The 26,332-nt window shown below is 50.0% G+C and overlaps 1 protein-coding gene across 1 annotated transcript in view; it reads left to right on the top strand.

Annotated features, from left to right (window-relative positions):
* Positions 1-1,423: 1,423 nt before the first annotated feature.
* The window catches only part of fhod3b (formin homology 2 domain containing 3b), a 39,947-nt gene continuing 15,038 nt past the window's right edge, over positions 1,424-26,332 (top strand). The window contains exon 1 of the mRNA XM_067238114.1: positions 1,424-1,479. Within this exon, the coding sequence (XP_067094215.1) occupies positions 1,424-1,479 (56 nt within the window). The remainder of the gene's footprint in view (positions 1,480-26,332) is intronic.

Raw genomic sequence — 26,332 nt, forward strand, 5'->3', positions numbered from 1 at the left:
CCTGTGGAGGCCTTGTTGGCACTTGTTGATTTCAATGAGGATTTATGTCACTGAACTCTATCTCTTTCAAATTTGTCTTTGACTTTGTAATTCAATATGGGATAATATATTATTATGATTACAGTTTATCCTCGAGCTTAACAGAATGCTAACATATCTGCATGTTGTAAAACAAAACCTGTTGTCCTGAAAGATGGCTTCAAGCTGGGGTATTTTATTGTCTGTAATTTTCAAGAAGAGAGAGTGAAAAGTCCCCATCTCACTGAGATACTTTTAATGTTTTCTTCCTTCCTTCCTTCCTTTTTTCCTTTCTTCCTGAATTATTTTATTCCTTCCTTTCTTTCTTCCTTTCTTTCTTTCTTTCTTTCTTTCTTTCTTTCTTCATTACCTCTTGCTTTTCAATCCTCCCATCTCTCTCTAAAAAGGCAAAACGCCACAGACCCGACCTGGTGAAGCAGTGTACATGGCTCTCTTACAATCAACAGCTACCCCTATTAGCTTGTTTGTTTATATCAACGCTACCCTTAGTCTGAACAAGGAAGTAGAGTCAAAGGACAAAGTCACAGACTGCTCTTCCACTCTACTCTATTCTGGCCCTCTCTCTTGTAGCAGGGTAGCGGAGGGGGAGGAGGGGGCAGATTGCGCGCCTGGCTCTAAGTGGATGATGACCCACCTCTCTCTAAGTTGACAACCACCTGTTGTCCCTCACAAAGTGGCTGTCGGTGACAGTCGGCATTGGCTGATTCAACTGCTCCAGGTTGAGGTGTTCCCCGTTACTGAACCGTGTCCAGACGCTTGAGCCTAATTCCTCCTGACTGAAGGGCTTACCCCATATCCCCCATGTGTAGAATTACTGCATGTGTGACTGAAGTCAGCTGGAGGCTGAGCTGGTCTCCTTACAGTCCCCCTCCCCCCCCCCCTCCCCCCTACTCATTCAAGACGAATGCCATCTTGCTCGCCAGTCCCAGCCCGGGCGTCGCCTCGAACACCTCATCCGTCCGTCGCTACCTCCACCCTCGCTGCTCTCTGGTGACACCAACCCTGCTCCTGCCCAGAGTCCCCCTTTTCATTGTCAAGGTTTGCTGCTGTTGTCAGGGCTTTGGAGACAGACTGGGGCTCCATGGTTTGTTTTCCCTCTAATGAGTTATGTAAGGAGACAAGGCTTCCCCTGTTCTGCCTCCCCCCCACTACCTCCCCCCGCCACCCCCACCCCCACCTCACCCTGGGACAAGCCTCAGGAAAAGATGTACGGAGAAGCTCGACGCGACGACGATGAGTTGAACACTCCTGTCCACAAGGCCTCTGGGGAGCCCAGAAGTCACGACCCTCCTGGTGCGACAGGCCCAGAAGGAGCTTGCGCCGGTGGGGGGAGATAGGAGGATGGAGCTGAGTAGATGGATCTGCCTGGAGGGGAATTAGGGCGATGGAAGTTGTGACCATTAACGTCCTGAAGATGGGCTGTGCCGCGGCTGACGATCGGTCACCTCCCTACACTCCACTCCACCCCTCCCCCCCCCCCCCCCCCCTAACACACACACACCTCCCCACGTTCACCTTTCAACTCATCCTCATCTCCTTCTAAATGAGCCATGCAAACAGAAATCTGGGGCTTAGTGTGTGTTCAGGCGAGCCTGAGCTGTTTATATACATTTTGTTTATGCCAGTGTCCCCTCCTAAACAAGACCGATGTGTTGGTTAAAGCCCTGTGCGTAATCTCTGTCATTTAGCCCTGTTTAGTGGGAAAGCCCCTTGGTATATTTCAGGAAGATTTAGATGAGTGGTAATGTACACAACTTTGCTTATGGTTTCTTTACCGCGGGGGAAAAACACCAATCTTCATCAGATGGCAAATTTTCAGAGCTGAGAGGTCATGTCTGAGTGTGTGTGTGTGTGTGTGTGTACGTATGCGTGTGTGTGTCTTGTAAACCACAGGGTTTTTGACAAGACCTAATCCAGGCTTGGTAATCATAGTCATTAGCACACACAAACACATGGCCCTGCGGAGCCAGGGGAACCTATGCAGCAGAGCCTGGGGACTAAGGAAAAGTGTTATCCCAATGAGCTAATGCTTTATTAAACTGTTCTTTACTGATCCAACTCTGACACAGCGATTCGTTCTAATCAGGGAGTTGGGCCGCCTGGGTTCTCTGGGCCCTTAAACGTCCTAACAAGTCTGTTCTGGCTATTAGTCTGTGAGTGCTGTCTGCTCAAAGTGTGGTCCCAGTCTACTGACCCGGTTTGTCACTGTTCTCCACAGCTACAAATGGACTTCTAATGACTTTTACAACCGTCCGTATCACCTAGGAATGAAGGGATGGCTTACTCGAACCGTGCCAGTGTCCCCAAACGCGACCAGACTCTAAACAAACGGGTTGTAGCTCCATGCCGAGTCTCTCAACCCCATCTGCAGTCTTACTGTACTTTGCCCTGGTCCTCGGCGCCTCTTTTAATGTATTTGTTTAGGTTCTTTATAATTGTATGGTATGCCTGTTTAATACTGAAAGTGACCATTGTGTTGGTTTGGTCTCTGTTTAACCAACTTGGCTTGTTTGACCAACAAAATCGAATGCCATTGTCTAAATAAACTTTGGTCTGAAAGCATCCTCTTCATCCCCCGTTGAGTACCAATAATGAACACAGAAAGGGCAAACAAACGTTGGCAGGCTGTTTTTGTTTTCAGTTAGAGATGTGTCATATGTTAGGAAAAGCTCAACTCGCTAGCTCTGGTGAAGGCTATGATTTACAGCTATATTCTGTGAACCTCATCCCCACAGACTGTTAGGTTGTGCTGCTGGTTAGGGATATTTCCAGTCCCTTTGTACTGTACTGTAGCTTGTCTAGCACTGTTTCGGGACTGTAACCTCCACAACAGTGGAGAGAGCTCTGTGGTGGTGATTACTCCCAAAATGCAGCAGCAGCCCAGGCTAAAGCCTACTGCAGCATGTGTTGGAGAAGCCTTGTCTATCAACACAGTAATCCCAGTTGAAGAATAGCAGATTTAATTATAGGTGACAGTTTTGTGGAGGATTTTGTCTCTTTTGACGGTAATGAGCTGTTACTGAATGGATAGAGATCAGGTCACGACTCCATTGAACCTGATGCGATACTATGTGTTGCGTCTCTTTTTTTGAGCGTGTACACAGAACAATTGTTGCGTGTGCACGCCATGCTCTTGAGGTCTTATGACACTGTGTGAAAATGGGTTGCCTTTTGGTCTTCAGGTTGTGTTTTTTTAAATGGGACAGTGTGCTGTAAATCTTCAATAATGATTTCTTCTGTCTCCTTGCTCTGTAAACAACACTTAAGAGTTAAAATTAGAGCAGCTTTGGTCTTCTGACTTGTGGCAAACCGTGTTCACACGCAGGCCAAAGGAAACGTGTGAGTGTGTGCGTGGTGTGTTTATGTGTGTGTGTCTGCAGGGTGGAAGTGGGAGGGGGGGCAGGAAATGGAAATGGCCACCATTACTCTTTTAGAAAGGATTAGCTGTAGACTTGTTACCTGCTTACTGTGTGTGTGTACACGTAAGAGTGTGTATGTGTGTGTGTGTGTGTGTGCATTTACATGCGCTTGTCTACGTGTGGGGTTGTCAGAGCAATAACTTAAGACAGCAAGATCATCACCTGCAGTTACCTCTGAGTTCCCAGGAAGAGTATTTTCCATTCGCTCAGCCAGCTCTGCTCTGAGTCATCAGGGCCCCCGTGAGCGCACATGCAGAACATCTCTGATGCTCTGAAGGATCCCAGAGAGACTGTGCTGTCAAAATGGTCGGCCGGCACCAAACCCGAGGTGACCCAGGGTGGTGCCACAAAGTCTGCCTACCTCACCCAGTGATCACGGACTGAGGGGACTGAGGGAACCCACCGCAACATCCCGAACCCTTTCACTGTCAGCTTCTTGACGTTAATTGGACGTTCATGCAATCCTCATGAGGTAAACACAGCCCCCTCCTCCCCGTTCGAACTCCCTCCCAGGATCAGTCCTCGCTACAGTACCACGTAGCAGGCAGACCCCCAGGGTCACCACGTGGCTGTGTACTCACATACCAGCAATCACATCAACTATCAGAGCCTGTCCCAGTGTCAACAGAGAGTGAGGCCTTCTGAGGGGTAATTAAAAAACATGCCTGTAATGGGGAGCCCACGGGACGGGGGGAAGAGTGTGGGGGAGGTGTGGGGGGGTGGGGGTAGGACAGGGGGAGGAGTGTGGGGGAGGTGTGGGGGGGTGGGGGTAGGACAGGGGGAGGAGTGTGGGGAAGGTGTGGGGGGGTGGGGGTAGGACAGGAGGAGGAGTGTGGGGGAGGTGTGGGGGGGTGGGAGTAGGACAGGAGGAGGAGTGTGGGGGAGGTGTCGGGGGTGGGGGTAGGACAGGAGGAGGAGTGTGGGGGAGGTGTGGGGGTAGGACAGGGGAGGAGTGTGGGGAAGGTGTGGGGGGGTGGGGGTAGGACAGGGGGAGGAGTGTGGGGGAGGTGTGGGGGTAGGACAGAGGGAGGAGTGTGGGGGAGGTGTGGGGGGTGGGGGTAGGACAGGGGGAGGAGTGTGGGGGAGGTGTGGGGGGGTGGGGGTAGGACAGGGGGAGGAGTGTGGGGGAGGTGTGGGGGGGTGGGGGTAGGACAGGGGGAGGAGTGTGGGGGAGGTGTGGGGGGGTGGGGTTAGTACAGGGCGGGGGGCCAAGGATCAAATGGCCCAGTCTCTCATCTCCCTGGCTCCGTTCAAAAGAGCCAAAAAGAGCCCAAAAGGGGATCATGGAGTTAGAGTCACACCGGGAGTCCAAGCTAAACAACAGTGTTCCAGAGAGGAGAAACATGAGGCAAGCGCTCCAGGAGGATGAGGAGGAGAAGAGGAGGAGGAGAGAGAGAGACGAGGAGGAGGAGAGGAGGATGAGGAGGAGGAGGAGAGGGAGAGGAGGAGGAGGAGAGGAGGAGGAGAGGGAGGAGGAGGAGGAGAGGAGGAGGAAGAGGAGGAGGAGGAGGAGAGGGAGAGGAGGAGAGGAGGAGGAGGAGAGGGAGAGGAGGAGGAGGAGAGGAGGAGGAGGAGGAGGAGGAGGAGAGGGAGAGGAGGAGGAGAGGAAGAGGAGGAGAGGGAGAGAAGAGGTGGGGAGGGAGGGACAAGAGAGGAGGAGAGGAGGAGGAGAGAGAGAGGAGGAGGGGGGGAGGGAGGGAGGGAGAAGAGAGGAGGAGGGGGAGGAGAGGAGGAGGAGGAGGAGAGGAAGAGAAGGGGGGGGAGAAGAGAGAAGGAGGGGGGTATTAGGAGGGGGAAGAGAGGTGGATGAGGAGGAAGGGTGGAGGAGGGGGAGTTAAAGAGGAAGGGAGCAGGAGGGGGAGCAGAGGGGTAGAGGAGGAGGGGAGGAGAAGGAGGGAGGGCAGGAGGCCTGCAGTACTCATCAGAGCTGATAGAAGTGGTGTGTGGATCAGATCACTGGATGGACTGATGCGATCACATCACTGTACTCTCTCTGCTGTTACCGTGGTGTTCTCTCCCGCTCTCTCTTTTTCGCTCTCTCCCTCACTCTCTCTTAGTGTCTCTCTCTCTCTCTCCCGCTCGCCGTCCCTCTCTCGTACTCTCTCCCCCGTCGACAGACAGACACTCACGTACAATCCCATGCACATGTACATAGCACTGGGCAAACACACACTATTTATTAAGAAGAAGCCATCTGGTTCCCATTGCGCGCCCCCTCCATGCTCCTCAACGCTCCTCCTTGGCCGCCTACAGGAGGAGAGCTGTCTACATGTTCATCCAGGGAGGTATTTTTAACTCCACACACAGGAGAGGAGGCGCAGGGGGAGGGGGGGGGGGGGTAGCAGAGTGGGGGGTGGGTGTGGGGGAGAGAAACCTGACCCCTTCTGTTTCACTGTTTACTGGTCATTCTCAGCATTGCAGACTGCTGCAGAAGGGAGGGAGGGGACAGAGCTGACCTGGAGGACTGGACGTCCTTCACGGTGCTCTGCTCTGGGAGGGCGGTCGGGGTCGGGGTGGGGGTCGAGGGGTGGTGACGGTAGGGGGGTGACCCCATGCGGCGGCGGTGGAGCGGGTGGTGTTGTCCTGTCCTGTCCCAGACACTGTCTTACAGGTGGCTCCTCTACGAAACTGATAGGAGTTCCTGCTGACTGTGTACCCTTGTACTGCTGGAGCTCTCACACTGTTCTGAGCCTCTTCTAACAAGGGAGGTTATAAATATGCTGCCTATATGCGCCTCGGTATGACATCCGGGTCGTTGGGATCTTGACCACAAGGATATGGGCATTCTTTTGAGTGGATGTCACTAGTTTTATAATTAACCAGGCCTCATTAGCATTTCAGCACAACAATACAATGCTCTCAGCATAAGAAAACCAGGAGAAATACAACTTCTGCGATGCTTTTTGAGGCAGACCCAGTGGTGTTGGACTACACATAGAGCCCACTCTCTGGACAGGTGTGGGCCGTCAACAGACAGATATTTTAAACAGCTGACCAGCCTGCAAGGAAACTGTACCTGATAGCATCTTAGCTACAGTAGGCCTTTTCTGTTTGTTTTCTCTCCGACCCAGCATTTATTTAACGTCTGCTCGGGTTTGTTTATTGTGTGTTCACAAATGGGGAGGTGCTGTCATAGCTCTGGGGCTCAGACATTGTCGGCTCCAGCACGGAATTGTTTTTATGTAGTCAGCTGAAGTTGAGCAGAGACCTCTAAAACACAATTGCACGTGATTGAATCGAGAAATTGGATTGTCAACGAACAAATTCCCACGGAATGTACGCAGGATTTTCCTTAGGGCTGTACTTTATTGACTAGAGTTGCCATCGTTTTTCTGGTAAGTTTCACCTGCTGGAAGTCCAAGAAAACAAAGTTTGAGAGTTGCATAGACTCATCCGTACGCGCTAGCTGAGCACGATGGCGGGGGAATCTGTTTGAGTGTGTGGGCTCTTTAGACCTGGTTGTGTCTGAGGTTGGCGTGCATGGTAATGGTCAGGGTTGCGGTCAGGGTCCAGGAGAAACAGAGTGCCACTAAAGGCCAGTAAAGTCCGCAGGTCCTTCGCTACAGTACCCCACTGGCCTTGATCCAAGTCCCAGCGTGGCTCGGAATTCCAGCTTGGTCCTTCCTGTCATCTCATGCTGCTTCCCTTTATATTCCTTGCCTTTGATGTCCACTCTCCACCCCCCCCCCCCCCACCCCTCCACCCCCCTCACTCTCCAACCATAAACATGTCTCATTCTCTCTCTCTCTGTCGTTCGGTCTTGAAGATGGACACGTGAATCGAACATATGACGTTTTATCCTTTTTTACAATGTCCTTTCCATGCCGCTCACCACATAATGCTTCAGACAGTGAGTGACTGCTCTGTTGAAGTAACTTGGACAACTCCTACAAAAAAAAAAAACAACCACCTGGATGGAAGATGTCGGTTCCTGCATAACCCTCGTCCTGAACACCCGCCTTGTCTCTCTGGCAGTGGGAGGACAGGACAGTGGATGAGAACATCTCATCTGGATGATGTCACCATGGAGAAAGGGTGTTGCTGCGTTATCGGCAGAGTAACAAAGTCCCCTGTTGTACTGCGCCGCCTCCCCTCTCAGTCCTCTCACCACGACACCTGTGTCCGAAGGTGACGTGTACCCGTGAGAAGTTGTATTTTTATTCTTTATCTCCCATGAATGACAAAGACCTCAGTTTTCTCCACACAGCAACCCAGGAATGAGACAGGTTTTGGCAAACACTTCCGAAATAGAAGGGAGGGGAGGGAGGGGGGGGGGGGGTTACTGTTGCCAATGGTTTTGTTAATTATTTTCAACCCCCCTCAACGGTGACTTAATGACCCATAAAGGCTGACATGACACGAGAGCTCTGGAGTGGTTCTTGACTTGTTTTGGTGCTCCGAAAGGATCCGCTGTAAACATTAGCCAGGCCTTGAGGTGTCTGCTGCTCTCTATCAGTCTGGCGTGTGAGGAAGGCCAAGACCGAGCAAAGGGACGCTATTTCTAGGAGCTGATGTAACGCCGTTGTGGGCCAGGAACAGGTTTAGTGATATTTATACTGTGGGGCCTTAATAAAACTTCATATCCTCTTCAGTGTGGACTACACCACTCCCTGTCAGTCTGCCCACACACTATTTAGCTCTGCTCAAGACACCGGAGAGAGGGGACTTAGCTGTGGCCCCGGACGCCCAAACACCAGATCAAGTACGAGATGTAAAGACAATATTTCGCAGCACAAATCTGAGACTCGAAAGCAAATATTTGAGAAATATCAGGCTACTGAAGCCAACCGCACAGGAGGCTGCAGGGGAGACTGCGGTAGGGGAACCTCACAGGGCCCAATACAAACCTGGGATTTACTACAATCTGACAGTGTCAGCTCGTTGTTGTTCTCCGCTGGCTCCTCAGCTACTGAAGCCCGGGCTAAAATAACTCCATTCCGATCATTGTTGGGGATTCAAGTATCCCTGCGATGTAAAGACTTGAGCTGGCAGGGAGAGCCTCTTCTGTCGGGCAACCCCTCGGTTATGAGGGGGTCCGCTCTGAGGAGGCCAAGCCGGGGAAGATTGGGGGCACCTTTGTTGCTCGTCTCAAAAGGAGAAGAAAAGGATCGCAGATCGAAAAGTGGAAGAGGGGGCCCCCTGTTCGCCTCTGGAGAACGCGGGCCGCGGAGCCTTAATCCGCTGGGTTTCTATGGTGGGAGGACTCCTTTAGGGCAGGAGGAGCGGCGAGAGGAGCCCAGGGTGTCATGTTGAGGGGGGGGGGCTCCAGCCCTCGAAACACTCGACACGTTTGTGTCTGTGATCTAGCGCCGGACTAGCCCTCAAAGCGAGGTGCATTAGTAGTTAAGAGTCCCCATGAGCTCTTGATAGAAAATACATTGACCATCTGGCGTGGCCATGAATTCAGACTTCAACGCCTTTTTGGACACTCGGACCAGATTGAAAACAAGATGGATTTGATTGACTCAGTGTGATTCATTAAGGCTGAAAAGAAGTCTTCTAACTGTATGCGTACAGTGCGTGTCTTGCATCTAAACCGTAATGCGCTGTGACTCCTCTGGTCAAAGCTGTGGAAACACTGTCATCTTTTCTTAAGTCTGAGCTTTAAAGACTCGCGAACAACTTAAGAGGCAAAGACGTGATGAAGTAACCAATGAGGTTTCAGAAAGCCTTTGTGGGGGAAAGGGGGCATGACTGCATCTTTGTAGTGGCTTTCGCTGAATAAAGCAAATTCTCATCTTTCAGCCAACGTGTCAGACATTGTTCGAGGTCCATTCAGATCCATACAATTGTCTTAGGCTGTGGTGTAGTTGTGGTCACTCACGGACCGCTCATGACACAAAACACAGAGAGGATTTCGCTTAAAGCTCTTGTTTATAAGATAAAAGATTGTGTTTAAGCCTTTAATCTCTGTGTTTGGAAATGGGAAAATGTGTTTGAATTTCACAGAGTGTCTGGACCTCAGAAGTAGCTTGTGTTGACAGAAACGGACACTTTGCCCTACTTGCCCTCCCATTGGGCCCCCTAAGTCACGTAACCCTGCTGATGATTCAACAGCTTCAGTCCCACAGAATGTCTGATCTTCTTTTTATTGCAGTAAGAGAAGACAGAGAGAGAGGAGAGACACACACAGAGAGAGAGAGAGAGAGAGAGAGAGAGAGAGAGAGAGAGAGAGAGAGAGAGACAGCCAGGGAGAAAGGGGGGTGCATAAGTGTATTGGACTGGAAGCGATCTATAGTACTTACAGTACCCATCAATAACACATTTAGGAACATTCTTTAGTTGGCACTTTTGTAAATCCTGTACCTCATGAACGCAATCATTCATCTTTTGGATCCGAGTCGATGTACAGTAGCGGATGGCTATAAATACATAGCACTGTGATAATAGCCATTAGAATGTCAGCCGATGACTTTTTCTGCTGTGTCATCCTGAACCGCCTGTGAGCCGCAGACTTCCACCCTACGCTCCTCTCCTACATGGCCAAGCCTGAAGCCACTTGCTGGGACAGGTCGCTGGGTCGAGGGTCTGTAGTCATGGAGGAACAGGCTCTGGTTTCTGCTGCTCTGGCCACTCCAGTCCTCGATGTCTGTGTTTACGTAAGCCATGTGGTGACACACACACATGGTGGGACACACACACACAAACACACGCTCACACACACACACACACATGCCCAAACACACACACATATATGAGCAGAAGCAGGCATGCATGCTCCTTGATCTCTCCGTAATTGTATGGTTTGTTGATGCTTTGGCGTGTACTATGGGCACAGACAATGTTTACATGATCAAAGTTGCATACAATTCACACCCATGTAAACAGCTTTATTTGCCCAATGTACGTAATTAGACCTTGAGCTCCACACAAAGGGCATGGAGAGTTTTGTGGTAAGTGGTGTGTATGTGCTATCCCAAATATATGTTTGTGAAAATGCAATTAGGAGGTAAAGAGTCCTAAACAGAGAACAGTTGTTGATTATCGACAATTCCCTGTCTAGTCTATATTTATGCCTGTGAACTCTGTGACCACGGCAATGGTTTAGCAAGGGTCACGGCTACAGTCTATATCCATCTCCTCTTTTCTTGATCCATCCATCGCCACTGAAACAACCGTTAGTTCAGTACCGCAACGTGTTCTGGACACTGAATTCTGTTTGTTGGCTCACAGTATGACGTGTCACAAACTCGCCCTTCACTCTTGTGGATTGTGCCCCCGGCGTTACCATAACAAAGTCATCCTCCAACCCCGAATGAAAAATCCTTTGTCATCTCTAACACTGTCTCTGGAAATGTCAAAGCCAGCGGTGCTCTGAGTGCAGTCTCCCTGCTTAATGTCTAATCTGTCACTGTCGGAGCGGGAGGACTCTCCTACAAAGACGAGTGGGAGGAAGAGACGGAGGCAGTGTGTGAGAGAAAGACCCAGAGAGGGTCGGGATGAGGGAGAAAAGACAGAGAGATGAATAGAGAAAAAAAGAGACGAGAGAGCGAGGGAGAGATATGAAGAGAGAAAGAGAGGGATAGCGGAGAGAGAGGGAGGTGGAAGAGAGAGAGAGAGAGAGAGAGAGAGAGAGAGAGAGAGAGAGAGAGAGAGAGAGAGAGAGAGAGAGAGAGAGAGAGAGAGGAGGTTGGAGAGAGAGAGAGAGAGAGAGAGAGAGAGAGAGAGAGAGAGGTGGGAGGCGAGGTGACCTTCTGCCTCTCTGTGTCAGCTGCCGCAGGAGCGATTCTGGACACACTAAAATAGCTCCAGAGAGAGAGGCTAACGGCACGTACCGCCAGGCCATCTGAGCCTGCCTGTCTCAGCCTTCAGAGGAAGTCCCCATGTCCCCCTGCCCATCCTGGCTTCCACAACGTCAATCATGCCTCTCCCCACGCTGCATAGTCACGTCAGTCATGAGCAAGAAACTGCTCTTGTCTTTTGAGTCGTGACGTATCCATGGCATTCGATGCCGTACTCTTGTTTGAGACAGACGTTGTTTGAACCCTCCGACTGTCTCTCCTGTAGATGCTCCGGAAGCATCTGTATGCCAGGAAATGAGGCAGAAAGGAGGCTGAGCCTGTTGCGGCAGAGCTGCGAGGCTCTTTTACATGATCGACATGCCTATTGTTCCAGCTACACAGCCAGGCCACCAGGAGATCTCTGCCTCTGACAGCCTCAGAGCCTGGGTCAACTGGGGTTAACCCTGGGCCACCTGGATGGAGAGCCCCACACCGACACACACACAGGCACACACCCCTACCCTGTTTAAGGGTCACCGGGGTCCTACACACACATGCACACACATGCATGCGCCGGCGTGCACATACTCACACAGACATGCACACACAGGCATGCGCCGGCGTGCACATACTCACACAGGCATGCACACACAGGCACAATCAAAGGCAGGCACGGACACAGACATGCATGGACACAAGCACACGCAAGCTGTGCTGTAGACGCACACGCAGACACGCGCACACACACACACACACACACACAGAGACTGTTCTGCCTTTGATGCCGCTGTAAGTGTTAAAGGATGAAAGGTTCTGGGTGAACAGAGGCTAGTGTGGCCTTCCTTGGGAGCTGGCTGCACCCCTTTCTGTCGAGTGCACCCCCCCCCGAGAGATGTCGTGACCTGTGGGGTCACGAGGCGGGGGCGGACTGAGTGACTTGAGGACCACCTCCTGTCAACATGAAGTGATTTATGGAGAAGAGACACAATCCCGCCTCCTGTAAGCGACCGCAAAGCCTGCTGGCTCACTCACTCTCTCTTTCTTTCTTTCTCCACTTCTCCCTCCTCTTCCTGTGAGTCTCTCCGCCGTCCTTCGCCCGAGCCGGCCTAAGAAAGGCGGCTGCCGCCTCATCAGAAGTGAAACCTGTCATCGACAGCTCGCACCTAGGTTGAAGAGAGGGGCGTCGGAGGATTCGGCCTCGGGTGGAAGTTGTAGAGGAAGTGTTTGAGGGAGAGAGAGCTTCCTTTCAAAGCATTGTTTCAGACATAAGTACCTGTTCCCCTCTTGGGAAACCTGTTAGGTAATGCTGGTGTTAGGCCAAAGGTGAAAATCTCCAACCGTCTTTATTTATTTAAATTTATTTTGTGAACATTTTCATTTTTCATTGGCTTGCTGCCTTAGGAGGTTGTAAACTGGAATAGAATTTCACATATTTCCTTCTGTGGAAAGTTCCAGAGAATAAGAAATACACTTTCCTTCGCTGGCCTGTAACATTTCCCATTTGTTGGGAGTTTTATAGCTTAATTCTGTATTAATCTGAGGCCCCCTCGTACTGCTCTAAACCCGCTGTTCCTGCCCCCCACCTCTGATTCTGGAAGGATGGGTTTAGAAAGAGAGGGGAAAGACAGGGTGGAATGTCCCCCTGCTAAGACTTCATGTGGCGTATGAATGCTCACACTGCCAGTTTCCCCTCCTCCCCAGACTCTGCAGGTCCTCACGCAGGGACAAGCCTTTCCTGGAAATCTCAATTTACCCTTGAATAGGAGTAAAGGGACAATATATCACAGACCTGGATGTGTGCTTGCAACTGGGAGCTGGTTGGGACTGGGGGCTATTAGTGAAGAGTTATAGGAACACGAGGGCGACTGTAACAGCACAAACGCTTGATTTAGGTTTCCTTGGCGTTTGTTGACATCCATATTCTTTTTTTTGCAGTCTGCGTTTCACTGAATTCTGTTGACAATGGGGGATTTTGGAGAAAATTGAAGCACGGTTGTAGCTCTCAGTGTCAGTGTGTTTTTTGGTGTAATACTTCTTATATCATCATCTCGACATCCACTGGACCTCAGTACCTAATTTAGTTCCAGCTCATGTACCATGTTTTGGAATGACAATACAAATCCTTATCCTTGTTCTTCATCTGCTATGCTCAGAAAACCCTCACCAAATAACAAATGTGATCATCAGGTGATCTGGCACCATCAGAATCCATCCATCCCCCCTGTTTCTCTCTCCATCTCCATCTACCTCTCATCTTTCGTCTCTCTCTCCCTCGCTGTCTCCTTCTCCCTCTCCTCTCACTACCGCTCTCTCTTTCCCTCTCTCTCTCTCTCTCTCTCTCTCTCTCTCTCTCTCTCTCTCTCTCTCTCTCTCTCTCTCTCTCTCTCTCTCTCTCTCTCTCTCTCTCTCTCTCGCTCTCTCTCTCTCTCTCGCTCTCTCTATCTCTCTCGCTCTCTCTCTCTCTCTCTCTCTCTCTCTCTCTCTCTCTCTCTCTCTCTCTCTCTCGCTCTCTCTCTCTCTCTATCCGTCCTCCGTCTCTCTCTTCCATCTCCTTCTCTCCCTCCCTCTCTCCCATCTCCCTCTGTGTGCAGTAAGTCCTGGGTTAGCAGCGGTAAGCCTATAGCCTGGTGGTGAGCAGTAGATCTGCGAGCTGTCTTCGTCCTGCTCCTTTTAGCGTGCACCCCGCCAGGCGGGCTGGCTCAGCAGGGCCGTGCGCTGGCCCTGAGTGGAAATCTCTGGCCAGTGTTATCTTTGGAAAGTGTCGACTCCACAGAACATCAGGAGCGCGCGGAGTCCAGTGTCAGTCCAGACGTCTCACCGGCCGCTCTGGCGAAGGAAAGAGAGGGAGACATTGTGCTGGTCCCACCAGAACGGAGAGAATAAAGAACGCATGAAGGAGGGATGTGTGTGTGTGTGTTTGTATGTGTGTGTGTGTGTATGTGTGTGTGTGTGTGTGTAGGGGGGTGGGTGCAGATGACAGGGAGATGAATGACTCTGAAAGTTAACACGGTGATGGACGTTTTTTTTTTTTACTTTTGCGCTCCGTACTCAGACTCAATGTGTTCGTTATTTGTTCGTCTAATTAGGGGAGTGTGCAGCCAGGGCCCCAGAGGGACAAGGGATGAGTGTTATTGTAGTTTATTGAACGTTTTCAGAACAATGCCAGCAGCCAGCATCATTCCTAGGAGCCAGATGGCGTAGCGGTGTTAGGGGGCTTGTTTACCGGACTGTGGACCTGAGCGCAGATCCCAGAGCTGTTTTTCTGCCTAAGACAGACGCGAATGTTTAGTCAGGAGACTGAAGGGAAGCGAGACAAAGCCCTCCATGTGTCTGTCCTGTGCTGAGTGAAACCCAAGTCCAGCCGCCAGGGCCTCTCTCACTTAATGCAGGAATCCATCTCATTCTTTGGCTTTTATGACTCTACTTATCCAGTTCTAATGACCCCCAGGGCTCAGCCAGGAGACTGGATGTTTTTTTTTTTTTTTGTACGTTCTTACATGTTGTGTGAGGGGGGGGGGGTGCGGGGGCATGACAAATTAGCACTCCACAGCGATAGGCCAACTTGTATAGGCGTCTGTTTCATTGAAACAGCATGGTTGCTTCCCCAGTTGTCTGACTGTGGGTTCCGGTAGCTTAAAGAAATCTTTATTCTCCGGGGACAGTTTCTCAGAGTGGGAGCTTGTCCCAAACGGCTTTGACTTATCGGGTTTATTTTTCGGACACATCATGAGCCTGTTATATGATCTCTCTTCCTGACTGAAGAAGATGCCATCCGTGCCCTCTGAGATCCAAAGTTTTGATTTAAATGTGTCCAAAAAACGTCGGAATGTAAAACTGACCTGGATACGAGCACACAGAGAGTCTTTGTCGTCCAATAGAAAGTGCCCGTGGGGACAAGATGAAAGGTTGTGTAGGCGATCGTCTCCCTTTTCCAGCTGCTACAATCTCCCATCAGGCCTCATACTGTATATTCTTAGCCTCATATATTTAGCAGACCCAGTAAATTCACACCTCCGTGAGTGACCCAGTGAAATGGCCGGCAATGGAGATGGTTTATTTTTCGTTCTACCCCTCATTCGCTTTGGGAGTAGTGAGGTTTCTCATTTCTCACACCTCCATACCGTATCAGCATTCCTCAGATGATTATTTTTGTAGTTTGTTCTATGTTTAAGACATCTGCTTTATTTGACTACCCCCTACATGGATGACCAGTCTACTAGAGTAGGACCGTGAGGAGAAGGGCGTCATCTCCTCACTCACAAAAGGCACAGTCGTACTGTTAAAGAGTCCATGTCAGCACAGCTCATCAGAAGACGTTAGACTACCCCCTACAGTGTTAAAAGTATTATGAAAGGATTCATAACCGACGTTTTGCAAGTGAAAACTTGCCAGTGAAACTCACTTGCTTTCACGGTTCCAGGAATACAGCAGACACAGGATGCTTTCCTTTGAGATGCCAAGACCAGGAACACCAGCCGTGTCCGACAGTCTCATGTCCGCTGTTGCGTAACCTAGGATACGGCGGCGGCGGTGGCGGCGGCTTGTTTTTGTACGCCGCAAATCATGGCGTGAGTGAGAGAGGCAACACTTCCTGGTTGCCTGACTGATAGATTTACACGGCAGAGGTCATGCAGCAGACTGTGCCCTGTGCTACAGCGCGCGCCCTCCCGCCCTCCGCATGTTACACACTGGGAACACAGGTTGATGGCTTTAAGGGATGTGGCGTCAAGAATGCTCACACTCCGCAGAATGCAACGCGAAACGCAGCCGCGCGAGAGACCGGGAAAATGAGGGGAAAAACACCAGGAGAATTGGCAAGTGTGTTTTCTTTTGCGCATAGTGACCGACCGATGTCATAGCCACATGGTACATGTGTGCAAGTAATCAATGATCCCTCGTGTTTGCTTAAACCTTCACACTTCAGTAATGAATCACGCTTTTATTTTCGGAGTTGTTATTTCTTTCAATCAACCTGTCAACATAGGGTGCATGTGCTGCTCAACCGGAAAGATCTGGAGAAAACCGTTTCTGCCCTCTAATACAATATGTCCACGCATTGATACAGTACGAGGCGCTTTTGTCAAACTGGTTGCGCTATCAGGCTTGCACTCCTTGACAACCAAAAACAAACAAACAAAACAAATACGAAATATGGGTCAGAGGAGTCATCCTACTATATCCCATGGCCAGCATGACAATAATAGACCTTTATCCAGGCTCCAACATTCACCAAACAACTATCTGGGAAGGCCCGTGGGGAATCCAAACATTAGACAAGTGCCCTGTTCTGATAAGGAATTTCAGTCAACCTATTTGTCTAAAAAGCCAACTATCTGTTAGGCTTGTGCCACGTGAAGTGTCACGTTACTCTCTCTGAGCTGTGTGCATGTATCCGGGCAGGGCCTCGGCCAGATCCACGCTGTAGGGGTTCGGTTAGCCCATAGGGGATGTTTCCTTGCTGCTGTTGAGATACACAGTGTCACACCTGCAAGGAGGAAGTGGGAGAAACGTCGAGTCACTAATCACAACGCAGCCGGGAGGGGGGGACGAGAAGGAGGCTCTCCCCTCACGCCATCTGGGCGACAAGGACATCGGCGGGTGGGGAGGAGAGGAGGAAGAGAGAGGAGGAGGAGGAAGGGAGGAGGGGAGGAGGAGGGGAGGAGGAGGGGAGGGGAGGAGGAGAGGAGGAAGAGAGGAGGAGGAGGGGAGGAGTAGGGGAGGAGGAGGGGAGGAGGAGGGGAGGAGGGGGGGAGGAGGAGGAGGGGAGGAGGAGGGGAGGAGGAGGGGAGGAGGAGGGGAGGAGGAGGAGGGGAGGAGGAGGGGAGGAGGGGGGGAGGAGGGGAGGAGGAGGAGGGGAGGAGGAGGGGAGAGGATAAAGGCTGGTGTTGGCAGACTGCTCTGTCCCTGCAGTACACTGCCAGCTTGAAAGTCACTTCTGGGCCGGCCGAGATCAGATCCAGCGATTCACACGAACACGCCTTAGTCACATGCTCTCAAACTCTCTGGGAAATCAGTGCCCTCGCTGGATGCATGAGTGTCTATTCGAAAAAGAATGAGGGTGGGAATTCTGGAGGTTTTCAATGTGTAGGAGCCACTACAATATGTGTGTTGTTATTGTCTTTCTGTGGTTACAAACTGCCTGGGCCAGACATCATTTGCTACTATTCCCATACAGTATTTTCTCATCTGCTATGGGATACAAAAGAAGCAACTCGCAACAGGCCCTTCCCCTACATCACCTCATTGAAAAATGTGACGCAAATCGGTGTGTCATGAATACAAAATATGTTTCCAGTGCCTACCTTATCTCCTCCCCTCGCTCCGTATTGTGATGCGCCGTTGCATTCTCAGCACAACATCTGTCAACGCCAACATTCCCATTCACATGGGCTGAGTGAGGACTTTCAACACAGACACATTAACACCAGCTCAACAATGGCACACATGTGAACCCCGCAGTCCCCGCGGTCTGAGGTGTCTGGCCTGTGTTTGGACCCAGCCAGGGGGGGAGGAGGACGGGCTGGGGAGTGTCAGGTCCAGGGATCAAACAGTCACCTGGAACAGCCTGATGCCTGGCAGGCTGGGTAAACACTGGAGGACCCCAGGGCTGACCTCTCTGTCAAACAGCCCCATGTGGATCACCTCAGAGCTGTCCTCACCCACCACCCACCCAACCCCCTCACCACTTCACCACCTCACCCCCTCACCACCTCTCTCTCTCTCTCTCTCTCTTCTTTCTTTCTCTCTCTCTCTCAGTTGGTCTGTCTTTCTGTCTTTCTGTCTTCTTGCTCTCTCTGCTGCTCTCTTTGTCCATCTGTCTGCTCTCTCTCTTCCTCTCTATCTCTCTCTCTCTCTCTCTCTCTCATGTCTAAAATGAATCTGACGTGATGACACAGATCAACCGCCAGGACAATACAGACCAATTAAATTTCTTCTGTTCTTTTTACCAGCTGGGATGATTTGCTGTTGTGGTATACTGGGCAGCTGTCACCACGCCAACCAGGACTACAGCTGTCACACACACAGTACACACACACACAGTACACACACACTCACAGTACACACTCGCGCAAGCGCACACACACACAGTGTGGAAGAATTGGACACACACACACGCCTCCCATCTCCCAGTCCCAGTGATGTGGCACAGTCAGCCCAGGGACAAATCGGCCCAGACATGGAAGACATTAAGGCTGGCTAAAAACAACATGCTAAGTACAGACTCTCTCTCCGCAATGCAAACACTAAGTGTTCGACGGCGCTGCGAATATACACATCCTGACAAGGAGTAGCAGGGGAGATGTTTGCCTTATATTTATGTAAGCCGGCAGATTTTCGAGGGGGGGGACGGGGGGGGACGGACAGTTAAGATGCTGAGGCATTTCAGTTGCCTTAAGTAGCTGTGTTAACACTGAGAGATGAAAGACGGGGAAGATTACATCCGGATCAGAGGTCAAACCAAGCATGTGGGCCCACCGAGGTGTATTCAGATGGTGGTGGCCGAACCCCCGGACGTCATGACAGCCCTCGGGAAGCCTGTGTCTATGTGTGGGGCTGGGACCAGGCAGGGGGAGGGGGAGGGACTGCATATGGTCACAGTGACACTGGACTGGAGGCAGTGGTGTCCCCAAACGTGTGCCTCCCAAGATGAAATTAGCCATCTGAGGCATGAGGCATGCTCGGTACTATATCTACACACGTCTCCCGTTTCACATCTTAGCCCTTTTTTAAACATGTGACCTTTGTAACATTGCTATTCTGAAACGTCTGGAATTGTCTTCAGCTCTTAAGGGGCCATTCGGTACAGTACAGCACTACATCATACTACCTTGAAGGACTGATAATAAAAAAGGGAAAATTGTATTTATTCATTGTTATTATCATCCGTTTTGTTTTTGTAATTGGATTAACCTCAAGCACTGGTCAAAATCCCTAGTGAGAATGCTGAGGCAACTCCAAGTGTGAGGTTCCAAGCTAGTTTACCCAGTATGGCACAGAAAGGGAGATATTGGATCCGGATCTGGTTGCAGAGGGCTTTTCTAAATCTGTCTGACGTGACTGTTAACAAATGACTAACTGTTAGTTAGTTGCTTGTGAGTAGTTGCTTGAGGGGACATCTCCTAGCACTCGCTAACCAGGCTCTGTGTATTTACGTTAGGGAGACAATCAGCCATTGATGAGGCCAGCACCAGGAGCTGTTGATACCAGGGAGTCAGAGGTCAGAGGGAAGATGAAGCTGGTGATAGGAGACCAGGGTCTCCACAGGGAAAACACATTACCCTGCTTTTCCTTATTTGTGTGTTCAGATCGTAGGGACGAGGACCAGATGCTGATAGACAATGCTGATTGTGGATTGCTTTGGAATTACTAAAGGTTCCTGGGTTCGTTGGGAGGCTGTTTGCTCCTGTGTCCTGCAATGTAGTCTGTGGTGGTCTGTGGTGGTCCCGTACTGCAGTGTAGTCTGTGGTGGTCTGTGGTGGTCTGTGCTGCTTGTGTCATGTAGCGTGGTCTGTGGTCATATGTGCTGGTCCTGTGCTGCAGTGTCGGGGCCTGTAGGCCAGGAGGAACAGACTGTGTACACGGGCCTGAGAGGATAATTGTCTGTCAATCAGTGGGTGTTTATTGTTCATGACTTATGTTGCCCTGTTTCTCTTTTACTGCCATCGCAGCCTCAAGTTATGCTCGGCATCTGTGCGGCTGGACCAAGCAAAAACACCTTGGACTGTGCACTCAACGGGATTTCTCACTCCATAATTTCGACAGCAAATACAATTTTGCGTTATGACTACTTGTTTTCCATTTGGTTTTCCCAAATCACACAGTGGAAAGTGGAAAGACATGTTTACTTTGATAAGAGCAACGGAAGAATCAAGTATTTACTTTTGATAGCAGTGAGTTTGGAGTTCTCCTCCCTCATATCAAACACAATTAACCCAACGTTAGTCTAGTTGGACGAGTCCAAATAAAACAGTGGAGGACCTATTAGTCTTACACGGCAAACAAACATATCTACTTTTGGATACCAAGAGGAGAGTTTCCTTGTTTGTTTTCAGTCAATGGGTGAATATGCTCCTTCCTCTCTATAGTTCAGCAGTATGCAAATCATAGCATTCATTCACTGGCCGCCATTGTCCTCGGTCCAAAAACAGCCTACTTTTGAAGGCCTGTAATTGTACAGTGTACTCTGGCCTGGCTTATCTAACCTCGACTCATTTTAATCATGTAATATTTAGAATATAGGGAGGTTGTGTTGTCCGCCGTTCAAATCCCATGGCTTTCTCTGAGGCTTTGAGGCCTTTATATGATCCAGCTGCGTCCAACTCAGTGTTGCTGAAACACAGGTTTATCGGAGCCAGATCAGACCCAAACGCAGCTCACTCCTGCGCTTAGAGAACCAGCCGCGTGCTACAGCTGGGGCACTCACAGAACCCGAACCGCACTTTAGTGAAAGCTATGCACTTCAGCAATGACAGAGAGACAGCCATTATCAAGTCCTTCATCACATCGCCAGACGTGGGTACTGAGAGAGGCAGTCAGGGCGAGCTATTAAAAAAAAAGTGTGTGTTTGAAAGGAAGCCGAGCGTGAAATGCGTTTGGAATCAGTGAAATGACACCACGCAACAGGTCTTTGATAGAGCAGCTGGCAGAGAATGAAAGTCTCCCCCGCCCACCATCTCCTGAGTCGTTAAACACCAGAACGGTTCAGGTGTGGTGGAATTTACTGGAATCTCCCCCCTCCCAGTCTTGTTATGACGGACTTCTGTTCATCAGGGGCACCAGCATCCAGAGCTAAATGTGGGTCAGGACTATTCTCAGGAATCTTATTGCTCATGGAAGTCTTCTAAAGCTGGAAATATATGCATTCAGTCTGACGCACATTCCCGAAGTGCCCCATTAAAGGGTTTCTGTGCGGCATGCTTCCATTTATTGTTGTCACACACACGCACACCTACCAACTGTATTTACACATAGTGAAGTCTTTGAACTATGCCACCAGAACGTCTGTGTGTTCCCCGTGTGTTACTAGGAACACCTTTGTGGAATTCTCTGCCTGTCCTAAGCAGCCAGCCCCGAGGCCGCTGACATTGTGCTGTGATTGAGCTTAACCACTACCAGGTGTGCATGAAAGCTTTCGGCGAGAATGGCACAGGGTCAAGACAGGGTGGGAGCGGGAGGGAGGCGAGGGTGGCGGGCTGGACGAGAGCGAGGGAGTAGCTTCACGTGAAGAAACATCAAACGTCCACAGCCCAAGCGCTGGGGCTAAAGGTGTCTGAACTTGTTACTGTGCGAACGAACAGGGCTGCGTCCCGTCGAAAGGAAAAGCTCCCAGACCCAGTGTAGGTTATTGCTTTTTTTTTGGAAGGTTGCTGGGGGGTGGGGGGGGGGGGTGTAATGTTATGAATGAAAGGGGTATTTCTGGGCCCATGGTTGTTGTGGCGGGGAGAAAAAAAAGAAATCGAGAGGAGGAGAAAATCTGAAATGATTGCACGTTTGCGTGTGTGCCCGCGTCAGTATCGCCTCGTGATGTGGGCTGTGTGTGTTTGTGTGTGCGGGTGGTTTTATAATATTCAAGATCTGCTGTCCTTTTGGAGGTGGGCTGGAGCCAATCGCCAGGAAAGACGGAGGTGAGAGCTGTGCGTTACAGACACCCAGCACACCCTGCTCCCTCAGCCACTAAACCCTCAGCAGCAACAAAGCACACAGCACCAGGCTAGACCCCTCCTTGTCTTTTAACTCACAGATCACCTCTTTTTTTCGAAAGGTTTCAAAGGCTAACACCCGAAAGCTCCCTCTCACATGGACGGCCACACACACAGACAAACGCTCTCACACACACACACACACACACACACACACACGCACACAGACAAACGCTCACACACACACACACACTCAATCTGGACTGTATGATGTATAGCGGGTCTTCAGACCATAGTTAGGTGAGCGGTGTGTGTATCTAGTGTTCGCGTTCACTAGTGTTCGCGTTCACTCACAGCTGTACAGGAAGGAGAGCCCCTTGCTGTCAGTGACCCCCTCATACCTTAGGTTATGTAACTCAGACAGGGTAGGTGCTGGGTATTGTAATAACAGCTATAGGACGGGATTGAATGTTCCCTCCATGGAACTGTGGCAATATGAGACCGTCTGTTTCGCCGAGAAAGTCAAAGCAAAATGAGCTCAAACGGATTTGTTTTATGAATCGGAATGAGGCATTGCTATGACGAGTCGTTTCAGCTGGGCTCGGAATGTCACTGATTAGACAGATTCACACACACACACGCGCACGCACACACACATCAGTGGCTTATTGACCGTGCCCCCTGCTGAGAGTGACCCAGCAGAATAGTTTCTCATTGTGGTGTGTGTGTATGTGTGTGTGTGTGTGTATCAGTGTGTGTGTGTGCGTGTGTGTGTGTGTGTATTTGGGTACCTGTGTGTGTGTGTGCCTGTGAAAGGAACAGAACAGAGTTATCCTTTAACGTGACTTAACCACTCACCCAGGCACAGCCAGGCTTAGCTATTGGTGTCGTTACAGTAGCTGTTTATCAGCATGCAGGGCCATATCAACCAACAGTGGCAGATCTGCTTCTTGTCCTCCCTCTTCCTGGATAACTCCTCTTGGGATACCAAAGAGAGACCCTAGGGGCCATGGAAGTAAAGACACCATTATATAGACATGACTGTCTACGCTTTAGTAGTAATGTGAGTTATAGTCTCATAATTAATCTGGTCCTTGTTACCCATCATTGACTTCAGAAGAGGGAAGTTATCAGGGAAAATCTGAAGAAGGGAGCTTAGTGGAGCTTTCTTTTATCTTATCGTCTTTTTTTTCTGTAATTCATGGTGTCTAGCTATTTAGAGCATCACTTTTTGTTTGGTTTCCTGTGATGTGTTTGGCTCCCCTGCCCCTTCTCTGTGAAGTGATTCACAATTGTCAGTTGATTGCTTCCTTTTAAAGAGTGCCAGGAAACTGTTATCTATGGCATTCCAGAATTTAGTTTTTTTTAAACTTTATATCACACAAATATGCTCTCTCTCTCTCTCTCTCTCTTTCTCTCTCTCTCTCTCTCTCTCTCTCTCTCTCTCTCTCTCTCTCTCTCTCTCTCTCTCTCTCTCTCGCTCTCTCTCTCTCTCACACACACACATTACATATAGATATACTCATTGACTTGTTCTGGGTACTTGAGCAGCTTGAATCGCTCTATCGTGATCTAACAGTTCTTCCATCGCCATAGACAAGCTAATGATGTGACACATCATGTGTGAAGTTTGACCAGAGTCAGGCATACTCTTTGATTTGGTATTATGGTGGTAGTGTGTAGTGTGTGGTGTGTGTGTGTGGGTGTGAGAGAGAGAGAGCGAGCTGAGAGAAGAGAGAGATGAGAGAGTAGAGAGAGAGAGAGAGTGAGAGAGAGAGAGAGAGAGAGAGAGAGAGAGAGAGAGAGAGAGAGAGAGAAGAGAGAGAAAGCATGGCGAGACGTCTTGCTCTGTTCCTCATCATACCAGGCAGTTTTATGCTCTAACTTATTCCTGCTGGATTTCCCACATCCCAGAACACATTGTGCCATCGATGGGTGCGAAGCTTTGATAGCTTCCTCACAAGTGTCCTCATACAGTGCAACGCAGTCAGTGCCTGTTCAGCTAAATCGTCTCCAGTCTCTCTGAACTCCTAATAGAACGCCGACCACATGTTTTTCCGTGCCTTTGTTGGCTTGGGATGTTTACGCCCTCCCCCCTCGTCATACCTCGGATACCTCTTCACCATTTTGAAGTATGATGTGTTGACATACTTTGCATATCTCCAGACCCTAATCTCTCTTTTATCTCCCTCTTTTCCTCCATGCTTCCCTTGCTTTGATGGCTGGTGTTTGCCTAAATAAGGTAAGAGCACACTTGACGTTCCTTCTCGCCAACACGCAGACGATCCTCTGTAGTTCTCTGAGCCAGAACCTCTTTGTCCTATCGGAGAGTGAGAGTGCTTGGTTCTGCGCTGCCAACGCCTTCGCACCTTGACATTGTCATGCTATAGGGACGCATGACTTGCTCCTAATGGTGTTTTTCAAAATATCTTAGCGTGATTTATGTGGCAGGGACACGTTTTCTGGAAGCCTGGTATGTCTTCACACAGAAAAAGGGCCAGACAGAATAGGACCCTGTTCTTTCTTGTCTTCTTATTGTATTTTTCATGTGCTATAGTCTTTTTTTTTCTCTCTTCTACTTCTCTCGTTGAAGATATGGACTTAGTTTTATTTCCTTCTGGAAGGAAAACACGTTGGTCTGGTAGTCAGACGGTGAGGCTCATAATACAGCAGCACATCGAGAGAGGGAGGGGGGAGACAGAGCGAGGGGGCGAGAGAGGGGAGGAGGAGACAGAGAGAGGGGGGACGAGAGAGAGATGGGGGAGTCAGAGAGAGATGGGGAGAGAGAAAGAGAAAGCGGAGGGAAATAGAGAGGGGGGAAGTGAGGGACAGAGAGAGATAGTGGTGCAGATAGGGGGAGGGAAAAGTGCGTGAGAGAGAGAGAGAGAGAGAGGAGAGAGAGAGAGAGAGAGAGAGAGAGAGAGAGAGAGAGAGAGAGAGAGTGAGAGAGAGAGAGAGAGGAGAGAGAGAGAGAGAGAGAGAGAGAGAGAGAGAGAGTGTTTGTCTGGCCTCTCCTGAGGGGGATTGGCTGCTTGGCTTTGTTGAGAGGAGAAGAGAAGAGATGGGAGGAGCTGAGGGCATTAGGAACAGTTCACTTGATGCTATGGCAACAGCGAGACCTCAGATTCGAACACCAGACAATGGCCTGCTGGATTTGTCATTCCGTTTGAAATGAATGTTTGCACTCTGTAAAACATGGGAAATAAGCATTGCATCCAACTGAGATCTGCTGTCTGTTCTGTTGAACAATTTGTATAGGATCGCTCACAGTCATCATGACATTCGTGTCGAAAAACCAGCACAATACCGCAATGCTGTTTTCAAAACATGTTTTCACAGAACCACGTAGGATACAAGTTTGTTCTTTGACAGTGTGATGGAGCAGGCTGGAGCGTTTAGTTCGGTATTGAGGCTAGCTAAGGGGCCTCTCAATGGTTCCTCGTCAGAACTGTTGGGCCCTGCTGGTTTCAGCTGATAACCTCTTCTGGCTCGGTTGAGTGATGAGCTCTCAGACATGTTGTTAGAGAGGGGTCCTACAGTAACATATAAGACTCGGTCCTTGTTTATTCTCCCTTGTGTGTAAGGTGAAAGGTCATAGGTTGCACATATCTTTTTGCTGTTCCTTATGATTAAATATATAATAATCATAGCCGAGCTGTTTTTCCCTGGGGATTTTTGTATTATCTCAACCTTGCCATGTTAGACGGTACTCCAGAAGTATAAATAGGTTTAGGCTTTTTTACAGGCGTGTTATAGAAGAGTGCTGATAGGGTATACCGTGTGACTAAATATTATGTGCAGTATGACAACAGATACTGTGTGTGCAGAGCTGCGAGTTGCTAGTTTTGTGTGTGCACGTGTGTGTATTCTATGTGTGTGTGTGTGTCTCTGTGTGTGGGTGTGCACGTACAGCGTATGTGTGTGTGTGTCAGAAGAGGATCTGATTGATGGATGCATGCCCCCGTGTCCAGCATTAACCCTTCCTCAGTGGCAGGACCAGACAGGCCCTGGCCGAGCCGAGCCAGGATACAGTATCTCCTGTTCTGTGTTTACCCAGACCCATCCAAACAAACCTGGAGGGTCTATGAGTGGCACGGCAGAGGAAAGGCCACTGCCCCCCCCACCCCGCCCGCTCTCCATACACACACAGACATGCACGCACACACACACACCCACCACAAACATACACACACTCCAAGGAGATAGGGAGTGGGGAGGTTGAGCAACTCTACAGTGTGTATTTTAGTGTGACTAGTACTCCAGCTACGGTTATCTGGGTGGGCTCCGCTGATTTATTGAGGGAACCCCCCTACACCCCACGCCCCCCGCTAACCCCCAACGCCCCCCCACACCCCCTCATCTGTTTTGCCCCAGGGCAGACGTTTCAACTGCAACTGTCAGACACTAAAACCGTCCGGTCGGCCCTGACTCTCGCAGTCCATTGTGTCTGAGCGGTCTGGAGAAGAGGAGTCAAGGAAAACAGAGGTGTCCCATCTGAAATGACACAGACCCT

This window comes from Osmerus mordax, chromosome 6 (assembly GCF_038355195.1).
Source record: "Osmerus mordax isolate fOsmMor3 chromosome 6, fOsmMor3.pri, whole genome shotgun sequence".
Taxonomy (NCBI): domain Eukaryota; kingdom Metazoa; phylum Chordata; class Actinopteri; order Osmeriformes; family Osmeridae; genus Osmerus; species Osmerus mordax.